The sequence below is a fragment of the Tachysurus vachellii genome, chromosome 11 (genome assembly GCF_030014155.1).
Source record: "Tachysurus vachellii isolate PV-2020 chromosome 11, HZAU_Pvac_v1, whole genome shotgun sequence".
Taxonomy (NCBI): domain Eukaryota; kingdom Metazoa; phylum Chordata; class Actinopteri; order Siluriformes; family Bagridae; genus Tachysurus; species Tachysurus vachellii.
The window spans coordinates 24,200,122-24,223,861 of NC_083470.1; the positions used below are offsets into that span (position 1 = coordinate 24,200,122).

Below are 23,740 nucleotides of genomic sequence, written 5' to 3' on the forward strand. Positions count from 1 at the left end.
CCAATCTCTCATGTATTGATCTCTTCGTCACAAAATGATCATAATCTGAGTAAACAATTAATTAAAAGTGCAGGTAAATCTTCCGCCTGGGATGCATTGAAAATATTCTAATATTTTCGAGATACACACGAAGGGATAACGCTGAGTTAAGTTTGAATCTTTCTTACTGTATATAATGCATTTGCACTTCCCGTTCAATTCCCTGTTAATCTAGAGAATTAATTTAGCATAAAATAGCTAGTCTTAATGTGCTTTTTTGCTTTCTATGTTGTTGTCGTTTCGTAATACGCGACGGTGCATTGAACAAAGCAACATGGTGAACCGTAGCACAGTTATTTTTTTTCTCACCATTCATACTGTTTATTGCCACATAAATTTGGTTGTTGTATCATAAATATCACGTAATATAATATCTAATATCAAACCATATTGGGTGTGTAGACATGAGTGACACCTTTTCAGTGGAAAAAATAAATAAATGAAAGCTTTAATCTGTAAATTTCTAGCTAGGATCAATCTATTTAAGAATTCTTATTATGAACTATAAAATGTACCTTCTACCAAAAAAAAAAAAAAAAAAGAAAAAGGAAAACAGCACTGTAAAGAAAAGAAAGCTAAAGAAAAACAAAGACTCAGTATAAATTTAACAATAGACAGATACAGTTAGGACCTTCTACTGAAGAACTTACAGTACAATGGTCAGGACAGAAGGTCCATCCTGTGTAGTCGATCAGTTGATTGCTTTGCATATACAGTAGGTCATTATGTTAACTACAGGTGTGACACAGGCACAATGTCAAAACCATCCATTTGGTTTCCCCTTCACAGTGATATGTTAATTACTGGAGGGGCAACGGAACATCAGACGTTGATTACATATAAATATCAGTGCTGATTATGCATGCAAGAACTGGACACAAAATCCTTCACCTGTATGTGGTCATTTCCCAAACTCACTCACTCACTCATCTTCTACCGCTTATCCGAACTACCTCGGGTCACGGGGAGCCTGTGCCTATCTCAGGCGTCATCGGGCATCAAGGCAGGATACACCCTGGACGGAGTGCCAACCCATCGCAGGGCACACACACACTCTCTCGTTCACTGACACAATCACACACTACGGACAATTTTCCAGAGATGCCAATCAACCTACCATGCATGTCTTTGGACCGGGGGAGGAAACCGGAGTACCCGGAGGAAACCCCCGAGGCACGGGGAGAACATGCAAACTCCACACACACAAGGCGGAGGCGGGAATCGAACCCCCAACCCTGGAGGTGTGAGGCAAACGTGCTAACCACTAAGCCACCGTGCCCCCCATTTCCCAAACTGTTTCCACAAAATTCAAAGCATACAATTTTCTTCCCTGTTTTACAACATTGGAACCCAAAGAGTCCAAACCTGACATATAAAAAAGATGTCCATATAGACACGGTATGGGAGAACTCAACCCAAAAAGTGGAGAATTTTTCATCGAAGTATATGACTCCATATTATCCCCAATGGTTTTGGAACGGGACGGAAATAAACAGATTGATTTAGCGCTTTGTGTCTGAGGTACTTCTCTAAGCATCGAATGGCAACTGGGTCAAAATCTGTGTCAAACTTATTAGCAAATAAATGGTGATGTTCTAGCATCCACTTCAGGTCCCCAACTCCATATACACAAACTCCCCGAACGTGAATACCCTGACAGGGAGGGTACATTGCATCAATTCCCCCCTCATGCCCTGCCCATTTGATTAGCCGGGAGATGCTATAAATGTCTGTGATGTCAAATTTAGAGTGTGCATGAAGGAACCCGGGGACACCAGGCATACGTTGCAATGTAGCCCAGAGAAATTCATCAGGGCTGTAGGTATCGTTTATCCATGATATCAACACCTGTGCTTTGGGGTCTTCAAGCACATAGCGCACAAATTCATGACTCACCACTATGTATGCGATACCTGAGAAAATCTTAAGACCAAAGGGTGGTGGACTTTTGTCTTTGTTGGCTCTTATTAATATGCCATTTTGTACTTGGAAGCTTTGTTTCCATCTGGATACCTTATGAACGGGTGTGGTATAAGTCTCCAGGCTGTTAGCACCACCTAGCTTTTTAAGCATACGCACCATCTCCAAGTTGGTTTTGATTGGGAAGTCCTGACCGCACAGGTTGATGAAGTACTTCCAATGGCTGTTGACCTGGTAAAGATCCTTCATACAATTGATATCAGCCTGGACGCGACTCCAGCTGGCGTAGACCACTTCTATAGCCTGGCTGACTAAGAAAACATTATCGAAGCAAGAGACAATGCCGCTGATAGCCTTCCTTGTAGAGTGAGGGGCTTTTTGGTCCACATGGATGCAGTAGAAATTCTGAGGGCTGTATATGGACCTGAGTAGCCTCTCAAAATTCTGCACCTTGTGGTGAACAACAATGGAATATGCCAATGGGAACGCCGCTTCCTCCTCACTCAATGGGAACAGTAGGTATTTACGAGTAGTCCGGAACTTTTCACAGTCTTCTGTCTGCATGACATATCGTTCATTTGTGATCTGTGTTCTGTACTTAAAGCTCTTTTTCAAGGTCAGAATCTTAGCGCATTCAAGCTCATTATGATCACCCTGTAAAATTTTATCGCAGTCACACATATCCTCTGGAGATTCATTTCCGAACATCAGCGATCTATACATAATCACTCTCTTTTCTTGGATGATCCGTGCGATCATGAGAATGAGAACACTGAACCAAGCTCCACATAGCAGCAACAGCCAGGATCTTCTCATTCCGGTGATTGTGAAAGCCATCAGCAACCTGTAGCAGTTAGAGTGCTTTTTGTTAGAAGTGGGAATACTGTATTTCTGATAACAATACAGTCAATACTTGTACAGGTCATGCTATGTCCATGTAACATTTAAATGATTAATATTGTAATTTAATTAATGTTGTTCAGCGATATCAAGAAATGCTGTTAAAGAAGAATCAGCATTGAACTCAGTCAGTCATTCTTAATCTTGAGGCACGAATATAAAAATGAAACTTAGGCACACCTTTTAATCTGTTTTAATCCATTAGGTATCTAACCAAGCCTTCACTAGACCTAACTGCCGCTTTCTGCGGTTCCTGTTTCCTATTTGTTCCTGGATATTTAACGCATTTTTGTCAGCGAACGCGGGATAAAACGGACCCAAATAAGAAAATTTGGGCACAGCTTAACAAAAACGGGGATTTAATAAATTAAAGAAACACGAAACAGGACACAGACATAACCAGACATGACGACACCAGGAGACAATAACAGGAGACAATAGGATTCCGCGCTGCACGAAGCAACGCGGCTCAATTAAATAATACAAATAATCATTATACACAAGGGACAGGTGTGCAGAGGCGGGGCAGAAAAGACAAGGGCGGGGCAGACACGTGAACATGAAACATAAACAAAAGGCACATGGCCAAAATCCAGGCAGAGTCCTGACAATTTTGTTTAATTCATTTTGTTTAATTTGCATTTCCTTTTCCCTAGCCCTTACCAAACCTGTGCCTAGCATTGAATGTATATAAATGTATAGGTATCAAGCTATTAAGAACATCGAATACCTGTATATCTGATCGTTTCTCAAGATTTCTTTTGTGGAAACACTGATCTACTGAATGTACTGCTAAACTTAACCCTTGTATGGTATTTTTGTTACTCAGCCAGTGTTCGTGGGTCGGATTGTGTTAATTCAACACAATCAAAAATTTTAGGTTAAAATACTCTACAGATGTTTACGTCATTCCAATTACAAGCAATATAAACAGCATATATGGGCTACATAATATATAATATAATATTATAACATAATATTTGCCCTTTACCTTTATTACATTACATTTTTTTTTTTTTTTTTTTTTTTTTTTTTTTTTTTTTTTTTTTTTTTTTTTTTTATAAAAAAATAATAAAATATTTTTTTACATAAGAGCAACTAGCATCCCGGCCTCACCTAAGGTTCTAAACACACAACTACATTGCTTTACAAGTACAGGTCAGGAAGAGTTAGTTAAACTTATTACTACAGCTAAATCAACAACTTGTTCACTAGACCCCATTCCAACTAAACTACTGAAAGAAGTGTTACATAAAGCCGGTGAGCCTCTTCTTAATATTATTAACTCCTCGTTATCTTTAGGTCACGTCCCTAAATCCTTCAAGTTGGCAGTTATTAGGCCACTCATTAAGAAACCTAATTTAGATCCTAATGGACTTTCAAATTACAGACCGATTTCACACCTTCCGTTTATGTCTAAAATACTAGAAAAGGTTGTGTCTGTTCAACTGAGCTCCTTCTTACAGGAGAACAATATCCTCGAGGAGTTTCAGTCAGGTTTCAGGCCCCATCATAGCACAGAAACTGCACTTGTTAAAGTTACAAACGACTTGTTCTTAGCTTCGGACCAAGACTGTATGTCACTATTAGTTCTACTTGACCTTAGTGCTGCATTCGACACTATAGATCACAACATTCTCCTAGATCGCTTACAAAATTACACAGGTATTCATGGACAGGCTTTAAGTTGGTTTAGATCCTACCTTTCTGATCGATACCATTTTGTAGAATTAAATGGTGAATCCTCCAGCTTATTACCAGTTAATTATGGGGTCCCTCAAGGATCAGTTCTAGGACCTCTGCTTTTCTCGATATACATGCTTCCATTAGGGAACATTATTAGAAGACATGGGATTAGCTTCCATTGCTATGCCGACGACACACAGTTATACATCTCCTCAAAACCAGATGAAATAACTAAATTGTCGAAATTAACTCAATGCCTTAGAGAGATAAAAGACTGGATGAGCTGTAACTTTCTGTTGTTAAACTCTGATAAGACAGAAACACTACTTATAGGCCCAAAAACTAGTACACAGAAACTCTCACAACTTAATTTCCATTTAGAGGGATGTACTGTTACTAGTAGCTCGACAGTGAAAGACCTGGGTGTTATATTAGACAGTAACTTGTCTTTTGAAAATCACGTCGCGCAAACCACAAAAACAGCTTTCTTCCACCTCAGAAATATTGCCAAGCTGAGAAACATCCTGTCTGTATCTGATGCTGAGAAGCTAGTTCACGCTTTCATGACCTCTAGACTGGACTATTGTAATGCATTACTAGGTGGTTGTCCTGCATCTTTAATAAATAGGCTACAGTTAGTCCAAAATGCAGCAGCCAGAGTTCTCACTAGGACAAGAAAGTATGACCATATAACCCCAATTTTATCATCTCTACACTGGCTACCTGTTAAGTTTAGAATTGATTACAAACTGCTGCTACTTACGTACAAGGCTCTTAATGGTTTAGCTCCCATGTATCTAACTAGTCTTCTAACACGTTACAATCCTTCACGCTCTCTGAGATCACAAAACTCAGGACTTCTGGTAGTCCCCAGAATATCTAAGTCTACTAAAGGCGGAAGAGCGTTCTCTTATTTAGCTCCCAAACTTTGGAATAGTCTTCCTGATAGTGTTCGGGGCTCAGACACACTTTCACAGTTTAAATGTAGATTGAAAACTCATCTCTTTAGTCAGGCGTACACACACATAATACATCCCATAAATAAATATTGTGCACCATCACACTAGACTTGCACATTCTTATGAACAGCAGATATGTTAATCCCTCTGCACTGCTCTTCTCTTCTCTTTTTCTACCCATGCCGAGATACCCATGCTAAAATCGTCTTCCGTGCGTTGAAATTTCTGGACCTCCACTGAGACAAGGCTGACTCTGTGAGAACCCTGAGACATCTACAGATCTACCGGCTCCAGTTGGACTCTGTGATACTTGTATATTTGTAACCACACCATCTAGTGTCACCCATATGAGGATGGGTTCCCCATGAGTCTGGTTCCTCTCAAGGTTTCTTCCTTTACCAATCTAAGGGAGTTTTTCCTTGCCACTGTTGCCTGAGCCCTCAGACTTGCTCATTGGGGACAAATACACATACACACATACATACATACATACACACTGTGAACTGTATATATCTTGAATTTTTATTATATTAATTCTTTATACTTCTCCTTATGTTTATCTTTTGTTTTATGTTTATGTTCTGTAAAGCTGCTTTGTGACAATGTCCATTGTAAAAAGCGCTATACAAATAAACTTGAATTGAATTGAAAAACTTGAATTTTTTAATTAAAGTGCTACTCGTTTTTTTTGTTGTTTTTTAATAAAATGTAATAAAAAAAAAGAAAATCAAATTTAATCAAGTTATGAGTGGAAAAAAAAATCAACAAATTTACAAGGAAGCAAATTTTTTCAAAACTATTGATGTTTATGAATATGGGTCCCACAGACCATAAACTGACCTTACCCCTCACTATTAGACTGATCTGATATTAACTTAAATAACACCTTCCTGGCATGTTATAAGTACCAGGTATGAATGTGGCAGGTGGCAAAGCTTTCTGTTACTTCATTCTCTACATCTCTAAACTTCTAATAATCGAATGAAATTTAACAATTCATTAGATTATTTGTTTAGATTAGATTAGATAATACACCAAATTCAGATTCCTACCTTATCAGAAGAGAATCAAACACAAATTAAAGCACAGTCAAAGCTGCACTACAAACTTACACCTTCAAAATTTTGAAATGTTGTTATACCGGACAGGTTTGTTTCTTGTTTTTCATCAGAACTTTTTGATTAATTCACTCATCGGTTTTGACTTTCGGTATTTGCTAGTGTTGCTCACAGTTTACATTGTTTAAGAAAGACTACAGTGTGGTTCTTACTGAGAATTGTCCTTTGTTTCCATCAACAGCTTCGTGCTAGCCATTTAAATTGTCAGTCTCCATCAATACCTAGCTAGCTCTAAGACAACAGCTATCAAAATAGTCCTCAAATTAGTTTCCTGTTAATATTTGTCTATTATTCCAAAATGATTAGTTTTTGCCTTTGCCCTGTTTAGACCACAGCCTGTCTTTGACCCTGTCCTAGCCTAGTGTAAGGAGCTTGGATAGCGTCAAACCAGACCACCAAAGGGTGGGCTGGCAAGTGTTTCCATATCGTATGCTTTGTCATATTTGTGGTTGGTGCTACAGTAAATGTTTCCTATTTCCTGACATTGCACCTGATCCTTGTGGACTTGTATTAGATGCCTTATATATGTTCATACCATTATCATTGTGTTTGAGAGTCATTGTCTTTGTCACAGCGATGTGATTGTCGTTGTGTTTACCAGGTTAATGTTGCTATAGTTATGTGTGAACCGATACCATGTTTAGATTATATTTTGTTTATTTGTCAAGTGTAAGTTTCATTAATGTCTTTATTTTGAAGCGGTACGCACTGGAAGCCTGCATTTGGGTCTGATTCACATCAAAGCTGGTGGATGATCCAAAGATGAAGATCCAGGTTTAAACCTGGCCCTTGGCACGCTGTTTTTGCCACATCTAGACCATAGCTTTTGTTTGACCTGCATTTGCATTTGCCCATTGGATTTGTTTATTTGGATTGATTAAAGAAACGTCTTTATGCACTTGTGTCCTCAGAGACCATGTATCTCTGCATCCTGCATACTCTGACAATACTTCGCACCAACATGGACACTGAAGGAGGGCAAAAGTGTTGAATAATAGAAATTATGCGGTTTCTTATGTCTTATGTTAATAAATGAGTTCAGCCTACTGATGGACATGAGAGGAATCAACCTGTATTGCTCAAGAACAAACAGAACGGAAAATCACAGCTCTCTGACAGGCTGTAACATGAACCACGGGAGCTGTAAAGCTTTGATGAAAATGTGTTTTTCCACAAACTCAGTCGCAAGTGTCCTTGGTACCTTCATTGTGTTTTTTTTTCTGTGCAAGCTTCATGTCACATTTTATGGTTTGTGTCAAGGAGAAGCTTGCACAGAAAATATGCAAGATATAAGATATATCCTAGATATAACAGCACACTTTGACACAATTGATTCATGAAGAGGTGAAGGGGGAAAAAAAGATGGGAATACATTCCAGTTATGATGTGAGGAACCTGCAGGGACTTGTAAGTTCACACACTTCCTCTAAAACCATTTTTACCCTGAAACTAATACTATCTCCTTCAGTTTCTACAGAAAGACTAGGTGGTATTGTTGTTGTACTTCGCTTGAGGGCAGTGCTATTTATTAGTCTGGTTTATGTGCCACTATTCTTTGTTTCGTTTGCTAATGCTGTGAAAAAAAACATCATGGCTGTGTGCTAGCTGGCTAAACTGACAGCCTTAGTCATTACCTCGTTTTTCTCTATATTTTTTAGTTGTCAATGTACAATGGTGTTCGCTAGTTAAATTAAAACTCTTAAAAGGTTACCAGGTGATGATTGGAGATGTGAAGTGGAGTAGCATTCATGTATGTAGCTGGAGAGGGATGGGTGAGGACTAGATCCAGGGTATTTCCTCCCTTGAACATGGGAGGTGTTGAATGCCACAAAGGAATTCAAAAGAGACAAAACTTGTGAAAGCTAGTGTAGAAATTTACAGCAGACTGGCAATTCCAGTGACCACGTTTGAGACTGAGACAACAGAGGAGGGTAGATGAGGCTACCGTGGAGAATGCGGCCTTTGCTTTGTGAACGAGAGCACCCATTCGCTTCAGAGGTGATGAATAAAATTCTTTTTTATGCTTGAATACCGGACAGACGTAAAAAGCATTACGCTGCATGTCATACTCTGTATGTATGTGAATGTGACCAATAAAATTTGATTTGATTTGATTTGAAAGAGATAGAACAGCACTAAATGAAACAATTTAAAGTGATGCTTCTGGCTGCTTCAGACGCTAGTCACCTTCGATATATTGGAGATCCTTCTCTATATAGTAGTAAGCCCTACCTACATTTCACAACTGAACCTTCTCTCGATTAAACACCTGAGAGAATGAATTGGCAGAAACCAACATTCATGTTTCAGGAATGCGACCAATCAGTGCTATACAAAACAATGCCACAATTCAAATGACACGACTCTACAGTAGATCACATAGTACACCAAAGTCAGAATCCTGCCTTATCAGAAGAGAGTAAATTCACGATGAAGCAACTTAAAGCACGGTGACGGCTACAGTGATTACACCATAAATATTAGTAAGTCTGACCAAAATTCACACCATAATGGAGATTGAAACTACTCTTGATTAACCAGCTGTTAAGTGTAATTGAAATGTTATTTTGCTATATTTAATATCTATTGTAATATTATCTGTATGCACCTTGGGACTGAGAGTAACGCAATTTTTAATTCTCTGTATGTACTGTACATGTGGAAGACTGATAATAAAGCAAAACTTGAACCTGAACTTGCTATACCTGACAGATTTGTTTTGTTTTAATCAACTTGAAAACATCGTTACGTAGCTTTGTCTCGGCGCCTGTATTTGAGAGTGTTGCTTCTAGTTTACATTTTTTTTAGAAAAAATGTAATTAAACCGATAATAATAACATATATAATAACATATAATATATATATATATAATAACACAACTTCAGCAGAGTCGTACTTCCAGACAGATTTCCTTTGTTTTCATGAACGGCTTCATGCTAACCGGCTACGTCAGTTAGCTAGCTATCTTGAAGACAACACAGTTGGCACAGAAAATGTCCACATTCTTGTTGCTTTTAGTCTAATGCATTCTTGTCTAATCCTTCTCTAGCTTCGGTTCTCTTTTTATATTTTGTTAGCATGAATTAGGAATATTAATAGTAATAGTCAACACACCTGGAATATTCTTTCTTTCTTTCTTTCTTTCTTTCTTTCATATTTCCTTACATATTCACTTATATAATATGTACTTATATCATGTCATCCTAACATGAATGCAAAAGTGACACACACACACACACACACACACACACACACACACACACACACACACACACACACACACACACACACCTAAAACCATTCTGGAGCAACTGTTTTCTGAAATAGTTTTAAAAACTGCTGGAAATGTTTTCTGGAATTCTCTCTCTCTCTCTCTCTCTCTCTCTCTCTCTCTCTCTCTCTATCTATCTATCTTTCTTTCTATCTACCTCTCTCTCTCTGTCAGCTGAAAATAGATGATGAAGACCAGCAGCAACACTTCTGTTTCCACTTCCTGCTCCTTAGAGCTCCTTAGAAACATGTAAATATCTGAATGATTTTTAAGAACACTGCTGACACTTCCTTGTTAATTCTTATATAAACATTTCAATAAGTCAATATGACAGGTCAATATGACAGGTGACAATACACAGCAACAGAAAAGCCTCCATCAACTCCCTGAATCAAGAACAAGTGTCAATATGGATGTTACACCAAATATATGTTAGGATAGCAATTAGACTCAAAGTCAAACACTAAAAGATGCTACAGCAGAAAGGTAAATCAATAGGGAACAAAATGATCAGGGTGTGTTGGTAGATCAACACAGTTGATTCTTTTCATGTAACAGCATGTCTGAAGTGTTCCATTTTTCTTTTACACAACAGTAATTTATTTACCGATTAAAGAATGATTTCATAAGTTTAATCTGTTTATAGTCTAAAAGCCTAAATCAATAGTCGCTTATCATGTTAGCAAAAAACCCCAAAAAAGTCTGTTGTCCTGAAGATAAGTTATAGCTTTTTTCTCTTTATCTTTGACATTACTAGACTCTCACTAGACTCTAATTAAACATGTTCTTACAGAAAGGTGCAACATACCATTTATGAGGAACATACACAGACAGGTTCCCACGAATGAGCGGTTACTATAGAAATGCTCATTCATTTCCAGAATTCAAAACCGCAAATTAACATTTAAGTCGCATATCGAAAACAAAACCAACATTGTTCATGCTACACCAGCTCATCTCACTGATCCTGGATCAGTCTTGGATGCAAGGTATGAGAGAAGATGAAAAGATTAAATGTCACTTTATTTTGACCCTGAAGGTGTATGAGGTTTACCTGGGACAATCCCACTGGGTCTGGGTTTCTCAGTGACTGGGGTCGGAGACGCTACAAGTGAACCTGCGAAGAAGATGTCAGAGAAAAAACATAAACTAATGAGTGATACAAAAATAAAGAATTAAGTAGAATTTGTGAAACTGGTGAATGTATTTATGCAAATATTGAGCGTGAATGAATAAAGTACACTAATTCTAATCATGGTGAAAAGTGTGTGGAATGTGCAGAATGTTTACTGTTTCTCTCTGAAGTAATGGGAAGCACTGCAGGGGAAGGAGGGATGACCTGAAACATAAACATACACACCATAACACACACACACACACACACACACACACCTACGCACTCAGAAGATGATAAAATACATGAACAGAGCATAATTATTTAATGAAACAGACTAGTGAAACTAGATTTACAAACAGTATCACATTACACAGATACTTTTTTAGGGAGGTTGCAGTCTCTGTCTCTCTCTCTCTGTCACACACTACATTTGTGTATCTGTCTCAACAACAATAACAACGGGAGAAAAGAACAAAACAAAGAAGGATACGAAAATCTGCATATTCAAAAAGCATAACAAGTAAACAAAACATACAGGTAAGTGTACAGTGTATAGCGTAAGTGTACAGGTTGTGTTCTGTATGGTTATGTGTGTGTGTGTGTGTGATCATTGTGTGTGTGTGTGCGTGTGTGTGCATGTACGTGTATGTTCTTGGTGTTTGTGTGTGTATGTATGTGTGTGCATGCGTGTGTTCATGGTGTGTGTACAGTAAGTGTGTGTGTGGGTGTGTGTAGGAAACTGAGTCTCTCACTGTTCCTCAGGCTGACACATTGTGACACAATGTTATAGTAGTGTAATCTGAACTGGATTTGTTTTTGACTGTCCCAGTTTAAAATTTTGTATTCAATAAAGTGTTCAATCAGGAAGTTTTTTTTTAAACAAATCTCAGCTTTCCATATCATCAGAATAACAGGCTGCAGAGGTGACTAGGACTAATGATGTCCCTGGAGGTTCATATAATAAAAAAAAACTTTGAATAAAGGAAGGCACATCCTGGCACGGATGGTTGACCAAGATAAGAAAGTATGCCATGACTAAAACTTTCCAAAACATTCTGTAGAACAGGAAATTAAATAAAAAAAAAGATTAAGGAAATAAAGAACCTAATTTCCCTTCACTGATTCATGCAAATGTACCTGATTAAAAACTATCCAGTGCAAGGAATATTAAGGAACATTCCTACATTTGTGTTATATCCTTATGCAATAAAATCATACCCCAATACAAGAGTTATGAACAAAGATCACAGCTACTAAAAATTTAGGAGGTGTACCTGTGACAAATTGGTGTGCCTTGTGTTGTTTCTCAACTCTGTCCTCATACTTCAGTGTTTCTGATGTTCTCCAGGCTGCCTGATTGTCAGCAGTAAAAATAAGTGTGAATGTTTTTTAGTCCATTTTTTACAAAGCAGCGCAGACGGGTTGTGCCTTTCCTCGGGTGAACAGCACTTAAAGCACCAGTGGGTACTTTTGAGCTAGCAGGCGGGGCAATATGTTGGAATAGGCATGACTGAAGTATGAGCAGTACTGTAGGGTGTATCTCAAATGGCAGGGAACAGACTGTCTGCTCTCTTAAAAGTAAACTGGGCATAAATAAATAAAAAAAGTGAACTGGGTAAATAACTAAATTATTATTGTTATTCCCGTGACCCGAGGTAGTTCGGATCAGAAGATGAATGAATGAATGAATTATTGTTATTAATTGTGATGATGATGATTAAATGGTAATGGAAGGTTGTGAGTGAAGTGTTGCCAAGCTGTCCCTCATGAGCCGATTAACAATGCTGTGGACATTCCACAACATTTCCCTTTAACTATATACAGAAAAGAAGTGCAACTGGTTTGTTGATCATTATTAAGCTTAGAATTACAATAGGAATGTTTAAAATACCAAATTGCTGTGGTGTATGATGTAAAAATATGTTGGGTTACGTGCTGTTATTGGAAAATTGTCAACATCTGGATGGTAAGAGTAACACCACTTTATATATTAATATTTGTAAATTAACAGAAAATTATTTATAAGTTTTGGTCCATGATAGTCAGAGTGTGTTGTATAACACAGTTGCTTTATTTACATGAATTAAGCATTTTACACTGTTGATTGCTGAATGCAAACCCGTTCGGAATAACATTAACAAAAATAATAGTAATGATAATAAATACAATAAGAAAAACCAAATAAGAAGAGAATTATGATCTATTTAACAACCACATAAAGTATTAAAACACAAAATACATCCTGATTAGTGTCTCTGTTAAAAGCGTCTCAGCTTGAATACGTGTATATAGTGTATGTATTTAACATTCGTTGCACAGAAAGCTGATATAAACAACAGGATATGTACATCAAGGTCTGATATGGGCGCCGAAATATCGGCCGTGTGCTCCACATGGCAAATCTCACAGTGAGAATTGCACATCTTGTGCAGAAGGAGCTTTACAAGGCCACTCCAGATGAGCCTCCTTCGTTTATGCAGAGATAACTCAACTTAAGTTGAGTTCACGAGCCGACCCTTGATCTCAGGTATCATGGCTCTATCGTGTGGGCAGCCATCTTACAGGCCACAGCGGAGATGAGCGCTGCCCCTCGGCCACTGCCTTCTTCTGACTGGATGAAAGTGATGTCGCAGTTCGGGTTCAAGTCCCAGACGGCATTGTGAAACCGCTCTTTGAACCTGGAACAAGAGGTAAATTAATTAGCGCTAGGTGTCGATCGATTTTGCCTGTATGTCTGGTTCAGATAACCGATCACGTACTACAGTGGCATGCATATGTGTGTAATTTTTATTAGTGTCTCACTGGGGAACACACTGAACAACAATTTTGGCATTTTATATTATATTTTGAATCAAAAATACAGCAATGAGAATAGCTTTTATCTTCAATAAAACTTTAGCTAATAGCAAATGATTAAATGGTGGCTAAAGGTTTTCACTGGATTTAGATTAACAGGTGGTCAAAGACTAGCATTATAAACATGGTTGTCGTGAACTAGAGCTATTTATTGCAAGGTGGTCAAGAACTAGCATTATACTAAGCAGTGTTGTAATGTAACGGAGTACAAATACTTCGTTACTGTACTTAAGTAGAAATGTCACGTATCTGTACTTTACTTCGCTATTTAAATTTGTCAACTTTCACTTTTACTCCACTACATTTCCTAGATAAAATGTCTACTTTTACTCCGTTATATTTCCTCTAAGCATCTTCGTTACTCGTTACTACAAAATAAAATCAGAAGAAATGTGTGCGACTGCAATAAGGGAGGTTTGGCGAATCACTGCTCCTTGATTGCATTACGGAGAAGCACAGGGACACGCAGCGTGCACGCGCAGTCAGAGTTGGAGGCGTTTATCTATAACGTTAATCGGCGGAAAGCCGCAAATACGGCAACCAAAAGCAGTGAAATGTCACTATTGTATGACCAGAGTTGTAGCACAAACTAAATATTAATGCAAACAATCCATTCAATACTAAATAAAAATAACATTTATTGGTTTGGTCTTTGTCTTGTGAACATTTTTTTTTTATTAATGACTGCATTAATTGGACACACTGTTTGTAGAGAATGCACACAAACACGAACTGATTTGATTCAAGACTGGCATCATTACGTCATGCATAAAATTTTGGTGTCCACTTTTGCCATTTAATAATACCATAACTTTTGGCTTACTGTGTAGTCATATAATACAGGGCTGTCAAGTGTCACGCATTGAGAGTGACAGTCACGCATTTCGGTCTTTTGTCACGCTCTCCCGCCACACATTGAATTTCTCACGCAGAATTTTTTTTTTGACTATTTATCATATATTTAATATGCCGCAGCGCCCAAATTGTATCAGTCCGCTGTCTCTATGGAACCGGGCAGGAATCAAGCGCGTCTCAGTTCTTAGTCGAGCCTGACACTTATTAGCCAGGCTAGCCCCTAAAAAGGAGCTCAGCACCCCTAAATTTGCTGTGGAGTAGCACAGGACCTGATTGACTTGTCCATAATCATAAACGGAGAGAAGTAGCGCCGGTTACAATGTTCTTCCGCAAAACGCATGCAGTTCTGTATATTAACTGCTAGAGCGTGAAACAAAAACAGCAGCACGACAAGTAAACTGCGTACCTGTGTAGTGTGTACGTGTGTCTCTGTTGTTAAAGTTTATCGTTAATTTGATACTCATTTGAACAATCGGGAGTCATGTAAACATAACGTCACGTGCGTCTTTTCTGGTCAGTCGTCATGGAAACATGAAGCCCTGGCGTTTGGTCCAGAGTGGTGAAAACAAACGCCATATCACTGTATACCACCAGTATGTGTGAAAACACTCACTGTGGCTTTTTAAATGAATTGTTATTCATTCCTAGATTTAGATCTGTTATTTTTCAGTTGTGGCTGACTATCAAACTAGACAATAAAAGAAAGTTTAATGTTTTTCTTTTGCTGTATTTATTCATTCCTCACACACAGAGGACTTAACCTGAACCAGGTTTAACTCCTGAACTCCTATCATCTCTCTCTCTCTCTCTCTCTCTCTCTCTCCTTTCTCTCTCTCTCTCTCTCTCTCTCTCTCTCTCTCTCCTTTCTCTCTCTCTCTCTCTCTCTCTCTCTCTCTCTCTCGCTCTCTCTCTATCTTTCTTTCTATTTTACTATGTTTAACTCCTGAACTCCTTCTCTCTCTCTCTCTCTCTCTCTCTCTCTCTCTCTCTCTCTCTCTCTCTCTCTCTCTCTCTCTCTCTCTCTCTCTCTCTCTCTCTCTCTCTCTCGCTCTCTCTCTATCTTTCTTTCTATCTACCTCTCTCTCTCTCTGTCAGCTGAAAATAGATGATGAATCAATTCCATCAACTCCCTGAATCAAGAACAAATGTCAATATGGATGTTACGCCAAATATGTGTTAGGATAGCAATTAGACTCAAAGTCAAACGCTAAAAGATGCTACAGCAGAAAGGTAAATAAATAGGGAACAAAATGAACACAGTTGATTCTTTTCATGTAACCATTTTTCTTTTCCATTTTCCATTTTTCTTTTACACAACAGTAATTTATTTACCGATTAAAGAATGATTTCATAAGTTTAATCTGTTTTAATCTCTCTCTCTCTGTGTGATGATTTCATAAGTTTAAACTGTTTTAATCTCTCTCTCTCTCTCTCTCTCTCTGTGTGTGTGTGTGTGTGTGTGTGTGTGTGTGTGTGTGTGTGGCCTGCCAGTGAGCAATGGACAGTTCTTTAAAAGAAAAAAGACAGATTCAGGTGAGAGACTAGGGACAGTCCATAATGATCTTGTGAAAGGAATTTGTCATTTAATAAAAAGTTAAAAGCCCAATAATAATAATAATAATAATAATAATAATAATAATAATAATAATAATAATAATAATAATAAAGACATTAAAAATGACACGCCTCTGTGTGCCTTTTGATCATATCCTTAGCTTCAGCACCCCTAAAAAGGATCTCAGCACCCCTAAAGCTCTGACCCTAGAATCGCCCCTAGGCTACACAATAGCCAATCAGAAAATATCACGATTAAGATTTAACGCAACAACCAATGAAAAAAAAACATTCATTAGCGAGGGTATTTTCGATGGTCGGTTTGAACAAAACCTCAACACGAAACAGCTTGTCTCTGGACGGGACATTGTCCTCAATCTTGAACCTAAAAATGTCTGGGCTTGAACCGAACTGTTTTAAATGGGAGCAACATTACAAATGATAAAGGAGTCTAAAAAGGCAACAAACACTTACAATAAACACCAGTCATAATCTCTCTCTCTCTCTCTCTCTCACACACACACACACACACACACACACAAATTAATGAATAAATGTAAATTAAACAAATACTTCGTATTTGGTTAAATTGCGGTCAGTGATCCGTTTTTTTTTTTGTTTGTTTGTTTGTTTGTTTTTTGTTTTTTTTGGCTGCGGGGGGTTGGAGATGTCACGCTTGCCTGTCTTCAAAACTTGAGAGCCCTGTATAATATATAATATAAAACTCTTCTTGTTTTAAATTCTCACTGAGGGCTAAAAGCCCCTAAAGATGAAATCCTAGAACCGCCCCTGATCTTATGCCTACCGAAAATCACTGAAATTTTACTTTTTACTTTTACTTCAAATACTTAAGTACATAAAATATCAGAAAAGTACTTTTGATACTTAAGTACAGTAAATATCAGAAACTTTAAGACTTTTACTTGAGTAATATTCTAAAAGGTAACTTTCACTTCTACCAAAGTCTTTTTCTAGTACGATTTTTCTTGTACTTCTACTCAAGTATTGCTTTCTAGTACTTTATACAACACTGATACTAAGCATGGTGATTAAATACTAGAGTTATAGTAAACAGGTCTTAGCTTGCTAGCATTGTACTTGTTAATTCTTTTACACGTTCTGTTATGAGAGACATGTTTGTTTGAAAACTTTTTTTTTTTCTAAAAGCAGCAAGTTTTTTGGTGCTCCTCACCATGGGTGGAGTTTGTAGACGGAGCCGTCCACTCCCACAGTGATCTTCAGCTCGTCCACACAGCGGCGTTGCCTCATGATGTTAATAACTGCGGCAAGTCCAGCTCCACAAATGCGCGCTGCGCGAGTGGAGACGCTCTCACAGGCCATACGCACAATGTCACAGTCCAGCTCGGATGGCAGGACCCCCAGTGTGCTCAGGATGTTGTAGATTTGTTTCCTGTCTCCTGTGTCACTAAAAGAGGAGAAAAGAGATTTTATTCTGTGAACGTATAGTAAACAGGATAAACACAAATTAGCTTTATAGTAAACATGCTAAGGGTGAACAAGCTAAAGACATACTAGTTCTATAGTAAACTTATTAAATGTTTATGTAATGTATATTAAGGGTTTAAGGGTTTAAGTAGAAGTTTTTCTGTTCATTTTCTAAAAATCTAAGCTAAATATCCAGTGTTCTATTTATTTCTCTAAAAGTGCAGCAAAATGGGACTCTGAGCTATGAATGTGAACCCGGTTTTCCTGTTTAAGTACCATCAAATTATATAAAGCACACAAATTGCTAAAATAACCTGTGGCTTTGTAACTATTAATGCTAATTTGTTTGAAAACAGATCGGCTCATTTGTCGATCTTTTGAATCTATTAGCATTTTTGATGCATATGGGTGAATGTGTGATTAAAAGTGACTGATGTAGACTGACTATCATTATGGCTATACTACTGAAGAAATTCTGAAACGTACCTGTAGATAAGTGCATAAACATCAAGTTCTAAACAACTTGGTGCCGTGACCCAGATGGCATACTAACAACACCCATTATTTCTATACCGAGAAGAACATTGGCTGGGTTTTTTGTATGACAGGAGACACAAAGGGAGTATAAGGGCTATTCTATGAGGAATTTTTTGTTTGTTTGTTTGTTTTAGTATCCTTGCTTGTTATCCTGTTACCTCACCATGAGGAGTGAAGGGCAAAATCCAGTCTCATATGGAATGGTGGACTGGTACAATATCTTCAAAATGCCTCAGATTATAATCCCTAATAATTCATAATCATTTCAACTGCATATTTTTTTATACCTTTCAATCTGGGAGACAAAGTGAGTCTCGAAGTTGCCACGTGTCTTCAGAATGTCTGAAGCTTCCCCGTTGAAGAGCAAGTCTTCATTCACCAGCTTCATCAGAACAAGACGCACCAGCTCGCCCATATACTTCCCACTGATCAGCTTCTCGTAGCTAAGAAAAAAAACAATTTATTCATTTTGTTTGCTTCTAGCAACTTGGGAAGTGATCGATAGTCACCAAACTATTGAAACATTTTTTTTTTTTGTTGTTGTTGTTTTTGAACCATTCTTTCAAAATGACATTTGTGTGCCTTAACAATGTCATTGTAGTGTTTGGGGTGTGTGGAGAGGTTTTTATATCTTGGATAAAATTAGCATTAAACTTAAGAGCAACAAAACAAGGGAGATTCTCACAAGAACAGTCAGTGAAATGTGTGTGTGGGTGTGTGTGTATGTGTGTATGTGTGTGTGTAAATCCAGTAAAACCAGTGTTAAATGAGCCCATAAGGAGTTAATAAGACAGGTGATGTTAACTGCGCACTGTAAACAGCCATTAAGCTGGCCACATCGCTAATGATCTGCTATAGTAGCCATTAATCTCCCAGCACTTGGTTTGGCTCGGACGTGGCCTCAGTTCTGACAGAAAAACAACATGGTTACCTGGTGAACCCACAAGAGCAAGTGAAGAGTCTCAGTCAAAGCAATAACACACACAGGAAAGTGTGGGAATTTTTAAGATAAAGTATTAGTCTTTTCCTGACAAACGTGCTTGCTGACGTCAGCGCTGCAGCATTTCAAGGAACTGCTTGTGTTACGGTGTAGAGGCAGGTGCATGGTGACATACATAGACACCATGGCACGTGGCATTGAAGTCACAGGGACTGTAAACTGTGTTGGTTGCTACTTAGTGAGCTGTAATTCTTAAAGTCTATCTGTCTGTCTGCCTGTCTGTGTGTCAGCTGCACCACACCAATTTGCCTGTGTGAGCTTATCTGTCTTTCTGTCTGTCTGCTTCACCAGAGCTCTGACTCTCACAGTGTCTGTCTGCCTGCCTATATGTCTGTGTGTCTGTCTGTGTGTCTGCTGTAATATGCCAATAACCTTTACACCACCTGTCTGTCTGTCTGTCTGTCTGTCTATCTGTGTGTCTCCTGCACTGACTATGACCATCAGAGAATTATTTGTCTTCATATGTGTCTGTCTATCTGTCTTCTGTTTGTCTGTGTGTGCTCACCTGTCCGTCTGTACTTATCTGTCAGTCTGCCTCGCAGTGTAGCATTATATTCTGCCTATGTTTCTATGTGTCTGTCTGAATGATTGTATGTGTGTACTGCAACACAACAGTAACCCTTACATCACTTGTCTGTCTTTTTGCATTCTTGTTTGTCTGTCTATCTCTGTCTGTCTGATTGCCTGTAATTTCGAGGTCTATCTGCTTGTTTGGGTCTCTCCGTCTGTCCGTCTTTCTGTCTGTCGGCCCGGGTGTCTGCCTGGGTGTCTGCTTCTCTTGGGGTTTAAAAATATTGCTGTTGGTAAGTCATTCTCTCTATTTGTATTTGTGTCTATCTGGTTTTCTGAGAGTCTGTCTGTTCTATCTAAATATGATAACGGCATAGTGAATGTGTCTGTTAGTTTTATTAAGTGCATCTAAGCTCTTTCTGTGTACCGTGTAATTTGCTGTTCTGTTACTAAGCAGTAAGTGACTCACAGCTGTTTTCCAGGATTGATCGATGACTCATCCACCACTCGGTCGTATTCCAAACGAAAGTCTTCCAGCTCTCCGTTTCCTCCGAAGGCGCCCCACTCAGTGTTCACACACATCCGTCCCTCCTCTCCTTCCACCAGCTCCACTGAGTGCATCTCCTCCATGTAACACACGTTACAGCCCGTTCCTGAGACACACAACAAGCAATAAAAGACTTTATGACTTTTATCCTATTGTTAAACTACGCCATGCTCCTGTCATAAACGGAGTATGTGCACGTGCGTGTTATCTCTCCTTACCTACTATCATGCCAACCTCACAGCTCCGGTCTTCATAGTAACAGGAGATCATTGTGGCCACCGTGTCATTCACCATTGCAACTATGTCCATCTCAAAGTCCTACAGAGAGAGAGATTTAATCACTATTAATTATTTCCAGAGTAAACATTGCATTTGCGTTCAATCTGATCAGAATGGTTACATTAAATCTAAAGAAGCTGGTGTACAGTATACTGACCCCTCTCCTTTTTATGGCATCTCTAAGCAGACCAACCACATTGTTGCCTTCAGCACCAGAAGCCTTGAATCCTTTAGTCCAGTTCAGTAGGATTCCCTAAAATAAAAAAAAAAAAGCACAAAACTTTATCATATTAGAAATTTACCAATTCATTCCACCTCTACTTTGTTTGTCCATCAGGAACTCACCTTATCAAGGTCCTCATGACGGACTGGAAACGAGAAAGTGAATCCAAGAGGAAGTTTCTTATGTTTGATGTGGTGCTTATCCAGAAAGTCAGATATACACTCTGCGATGTAATCAAAGAGCTGAATGGGACGGACAGAAAGGGACGTTAAATTTTCACAAAAACTCTTGTGAATTATGAGGAAATATTTTTTTTTGACATACCATTTCTGCAGTCCCGGTCATGGCATCCTCAGGGATGGAGTACATACGGTGCTTGGTCTCCACCTTCCAGCCTCTATCCTCATCCTCACCCACCACCACCAGCATCACACGGAAATTAGTGCCACCTAGATCTAAAGCCAGGAAGTCTCCAACTTCTGAAGGAATACATATATACATAACAACTTTAGATACTGGTGGCAGTGTAGCATCTTGCAAGCTGCACACAATCTAAATCACAAGCTAAACCATATCTGTATCCGAGTACAGTTTGGTTTACTTTTTGGAGAAACAGACATTGATTTACTTAGCCAGTATTGAGTGAGACAGGTTTAGATGAATTGTTAGCTACATTCATTCATTCATTCATTCATTCATCTTCTACCGCTTATCCGAACTACCTCGGATCACGGGGAGCCTGTGCCTATCTCAGGCGTCATCGGGCATCAAGGCAGGATACACCCTGGACGGAGTGCCAACTCATCGCAGGGCACACCCACACACACACTCATTCACTCACGCAATTTGTTAGCTACATTATTCTCATAATTTTGGTGCAACAGTACAACTTTTCTTGGACAAAGAAGAAAATTGTGTGAATTACATTAGTGATATTTAGCAAATTATTCCATAAAATTAATTCCAAACAGAAAGCAGGTTAAAATCAAAGTGTTAACCAAAGCATTTGCAATCATATAAAGTTATTTATAGATTTATTTATTTATTTATTTAACCGAGAAGTTCCTTATGCTTAAATCTATTTTTTAAGGGTATCTTTATTTTGAATGTATCATAAAGGTAATTATTATGATACAGCAAATTTCAGACGATTAAACAGTGGAGTGTGAAACTGACCAGAGCCTTCAGGAGTAGAGCAGACATAAGTGGGCAGCATTTTAACGCTGGCTTCCTCATGTGTTTCCACACGAAGCCCTCGGTTCATCTCCCTCTGCATCCGTCTCATCACCTCCTTCAGGTCCTCTTTACTGAGCTGGAACTCAGACAGGATTTGGTCCACCTACACACACACACACACACACACAACACAGACAAAGGATTTACACAATTTAGATTGTTTCAAGTAAAATACACATTAAAAATCATACCCAAAATCCATGTTGTAAGTTGTAATTTAGTACATTAATCAATATTACCATGTTAACTTTCTCCAACATTGACTTGTAAGAGTTCGGCATTATGAGTCTCTGTTCGCGGACAGCAGTGAGGCATGGCATCTTTGCGAAAGCTTTGCAGGAAATGTGTGTGAGAGTGTTAATGTGTTTAAAGTGTGTCTGAGGGGCAGTGAGATGCTCCTCTCCTTTTATTACCCATGCGAAGCAAAGGAGGTCCAGGTACTTAGTGCTCTGTGTACATACACCCCTCCCATCTCTTAGGCACACACACACACACACACTTACCCATTGGGAGTCAAGGCCACAATATGTCCTGGAAATGGATTCAAACTGTGATGCAATGTAAAAATAAATTCGACTAAATATTTTATTCGCATCTTTGAAGTGTTCTGATATTATTTTTCCATTAAGATAAATATTATTTAATAAATATATACAATAACTCTGAATAAATATACTTTCATGATTATATTTGCAATTTTATTGAGAAAAAGCATGTATTCTGTTTTTTTGCAATAACTATATTTAAAAATTACTTTTTTATTTAAATTATTTTATTAATTTGTTGTATTTCTGTATTTTGGCCTTGTTTCCATACTAATTCTTTACTTTATAGTAAAAGTTCTTGGCAGATATTCAGAGATTTGCTCATCAAGTGGGTGAAATGGGTTTTAGGCTAAAATTAGAAATTAGAAGTTATGTTGAACTCAAATGTTTTCTAAATTTAGATGACTGTTTGCACAGGCTAACTTTATTCAACCCTGGTGTAAATATATCTCAGGCTAAAGTCCAAACCACGCAACATCTATCGTATGTTAGAGAGATAAGAGTTGGCTAAAACTGGGATTTTTTAACATGAGATTCAGTTCATGCTGTAATTTTAGAATCAAGGATATTTAAATAATCATTTTATACAATTTGAGGACTTTATAAAATACTCAAAACTTATTTAGGTAATTACAGGACAATGCTTGAATGCTAGAATATATAAAAAAATACAAAAACAGGGAATTTACAGATTCATATATATATATATATATATATATATATATATATATATATATATATATATATATATATATATATATCACAAAAAAGGGAAGTAGAGGTAGTAATTTTAAGATTAGAATTTTCAAGATCTATTTAAAGTTTAAAAACAAGCTAGGAATACATTTAGCATAACTTTTGAAAACACTTGTAAATCTTTTAGACGGTGACTACACAATTCAACTAGGATAACAGGGTTGTATGTTCAAAGTGATCTCATCAACCAGTTTCACCAAATCAATTACAATAAAAACAGCCAAACGAAAAAAATAGCAATGTGTTCAGGTGACAGTTTAAATAGATTGACATAATAATGGCAAAATAATTATTCATGTTTTTTTGTTTTTTGTTTTTTTAATTAAAATTTCACCCCTATTGCTAAGATTGAAGATTCCTGTTATAGAGTGAAAGATTTACTAATA

The 23,740-nt window shown here is 37.9% G+C and overlaps 2 protein-coding genes across 4 annotated transcripts in view; both read right to left on the minus strand.

Moving 5' to 3' along the window:
* sb:cb288 (beta-1,3-galactosyl-O-glycosyl-glycoprotein beta-1,6-N-acetylglucosaminyltransferase) overlaps positions 1-12,480 on the minus strand; it is a 14,136-nt gene extending 1,656 nt beyond the window's left edge. The window contains exons 1-4 of one of the 3 annotated variants that reach the window (XM_060881806.1): positions 12,285-12,480; positions 11,184-11,232; positions 10,948-11,010; positions 1-2,803 (exon numbers count right to left, since the gene is read on the minus strand). The exon at positions 1-2,803 is cut by the window's left edge and continues 201 nt beyond it. In XM_060881806.1, the coding sequence (XP_060737789.1) occupies positions 1,474-2,796 (1,323 nt within the window). In that variant the 5' untranslated portion in view covers positions 2,797-2,803; positions 10,948-11,010; positions 11,184-11,232; positions 12,285-12,480 and the 3' untranslated portion in view covers positions 1-1,473. Of the gene's footprint in view, positions 2,804-6,556; positions 6,562-10,947; positions 11,011-11,183; positions 11,233-12,284 lie in introns of those variants that run through there. The other 2 variants (XM_060881808.1, XM_060881807.1) reach the window with 2 other exon arrangements.
* An 841-nt stretch (positions 12,481-13,321) lies between these two features.
* gck (glucokinase (hexokinase 4)) lies at positions 13,322-22,448 on the minus strand. The gene is made up of 10 exons (XM_060881805.1): positions 22,293-22,448; positions 21,994-22,156; positions 21,142-21,296; positions 20,940-21,059; positions 20,752-20,847; positions 20,534-20,633; positions 20,238-20,421; positions 18,546-18,701; positions 17,468-17,701; positions 13,322-13,688 (listed from the first exon to the last, which is right to left on the minus strand). Exons 1-10 carry the CDS (start codon positions 22,371-22,373, stop codon positions 13,541-13,543), a joined length of 1,437 nt encoding a protein of 478 aa, XP_060737788.1. The 5' UTR covers positions 22,374-22,448; the 3' UTR covers positions 13,322-13,540.
* Positions 22,449-23,740: the final 1,292 nt, after the last annotated feature.

Coding starts and splice junctions, on each gene's coding strand:
- gck (XM_060881805.1), bottom strand. CDS start 22,373: ATGCCATGCCTCACTGCTGTCCGCGAACAGAGACTCATAATGCCGAAC. Junction 21,297..21,993: donor CTCTACTCCTGAAGGCTCTG/GTCAGTTTCACA, acceptor GTATTCCTTCAG/AAGTTGGAGACTTCCTGGCT. Junction 17,702..18,545: donor TTTGTCTCCCAGATTGAAAG/GTATAAAAAAAT, acceptor CTCCTCTTTTAG/TGACACAGGAGACAGGAAAC.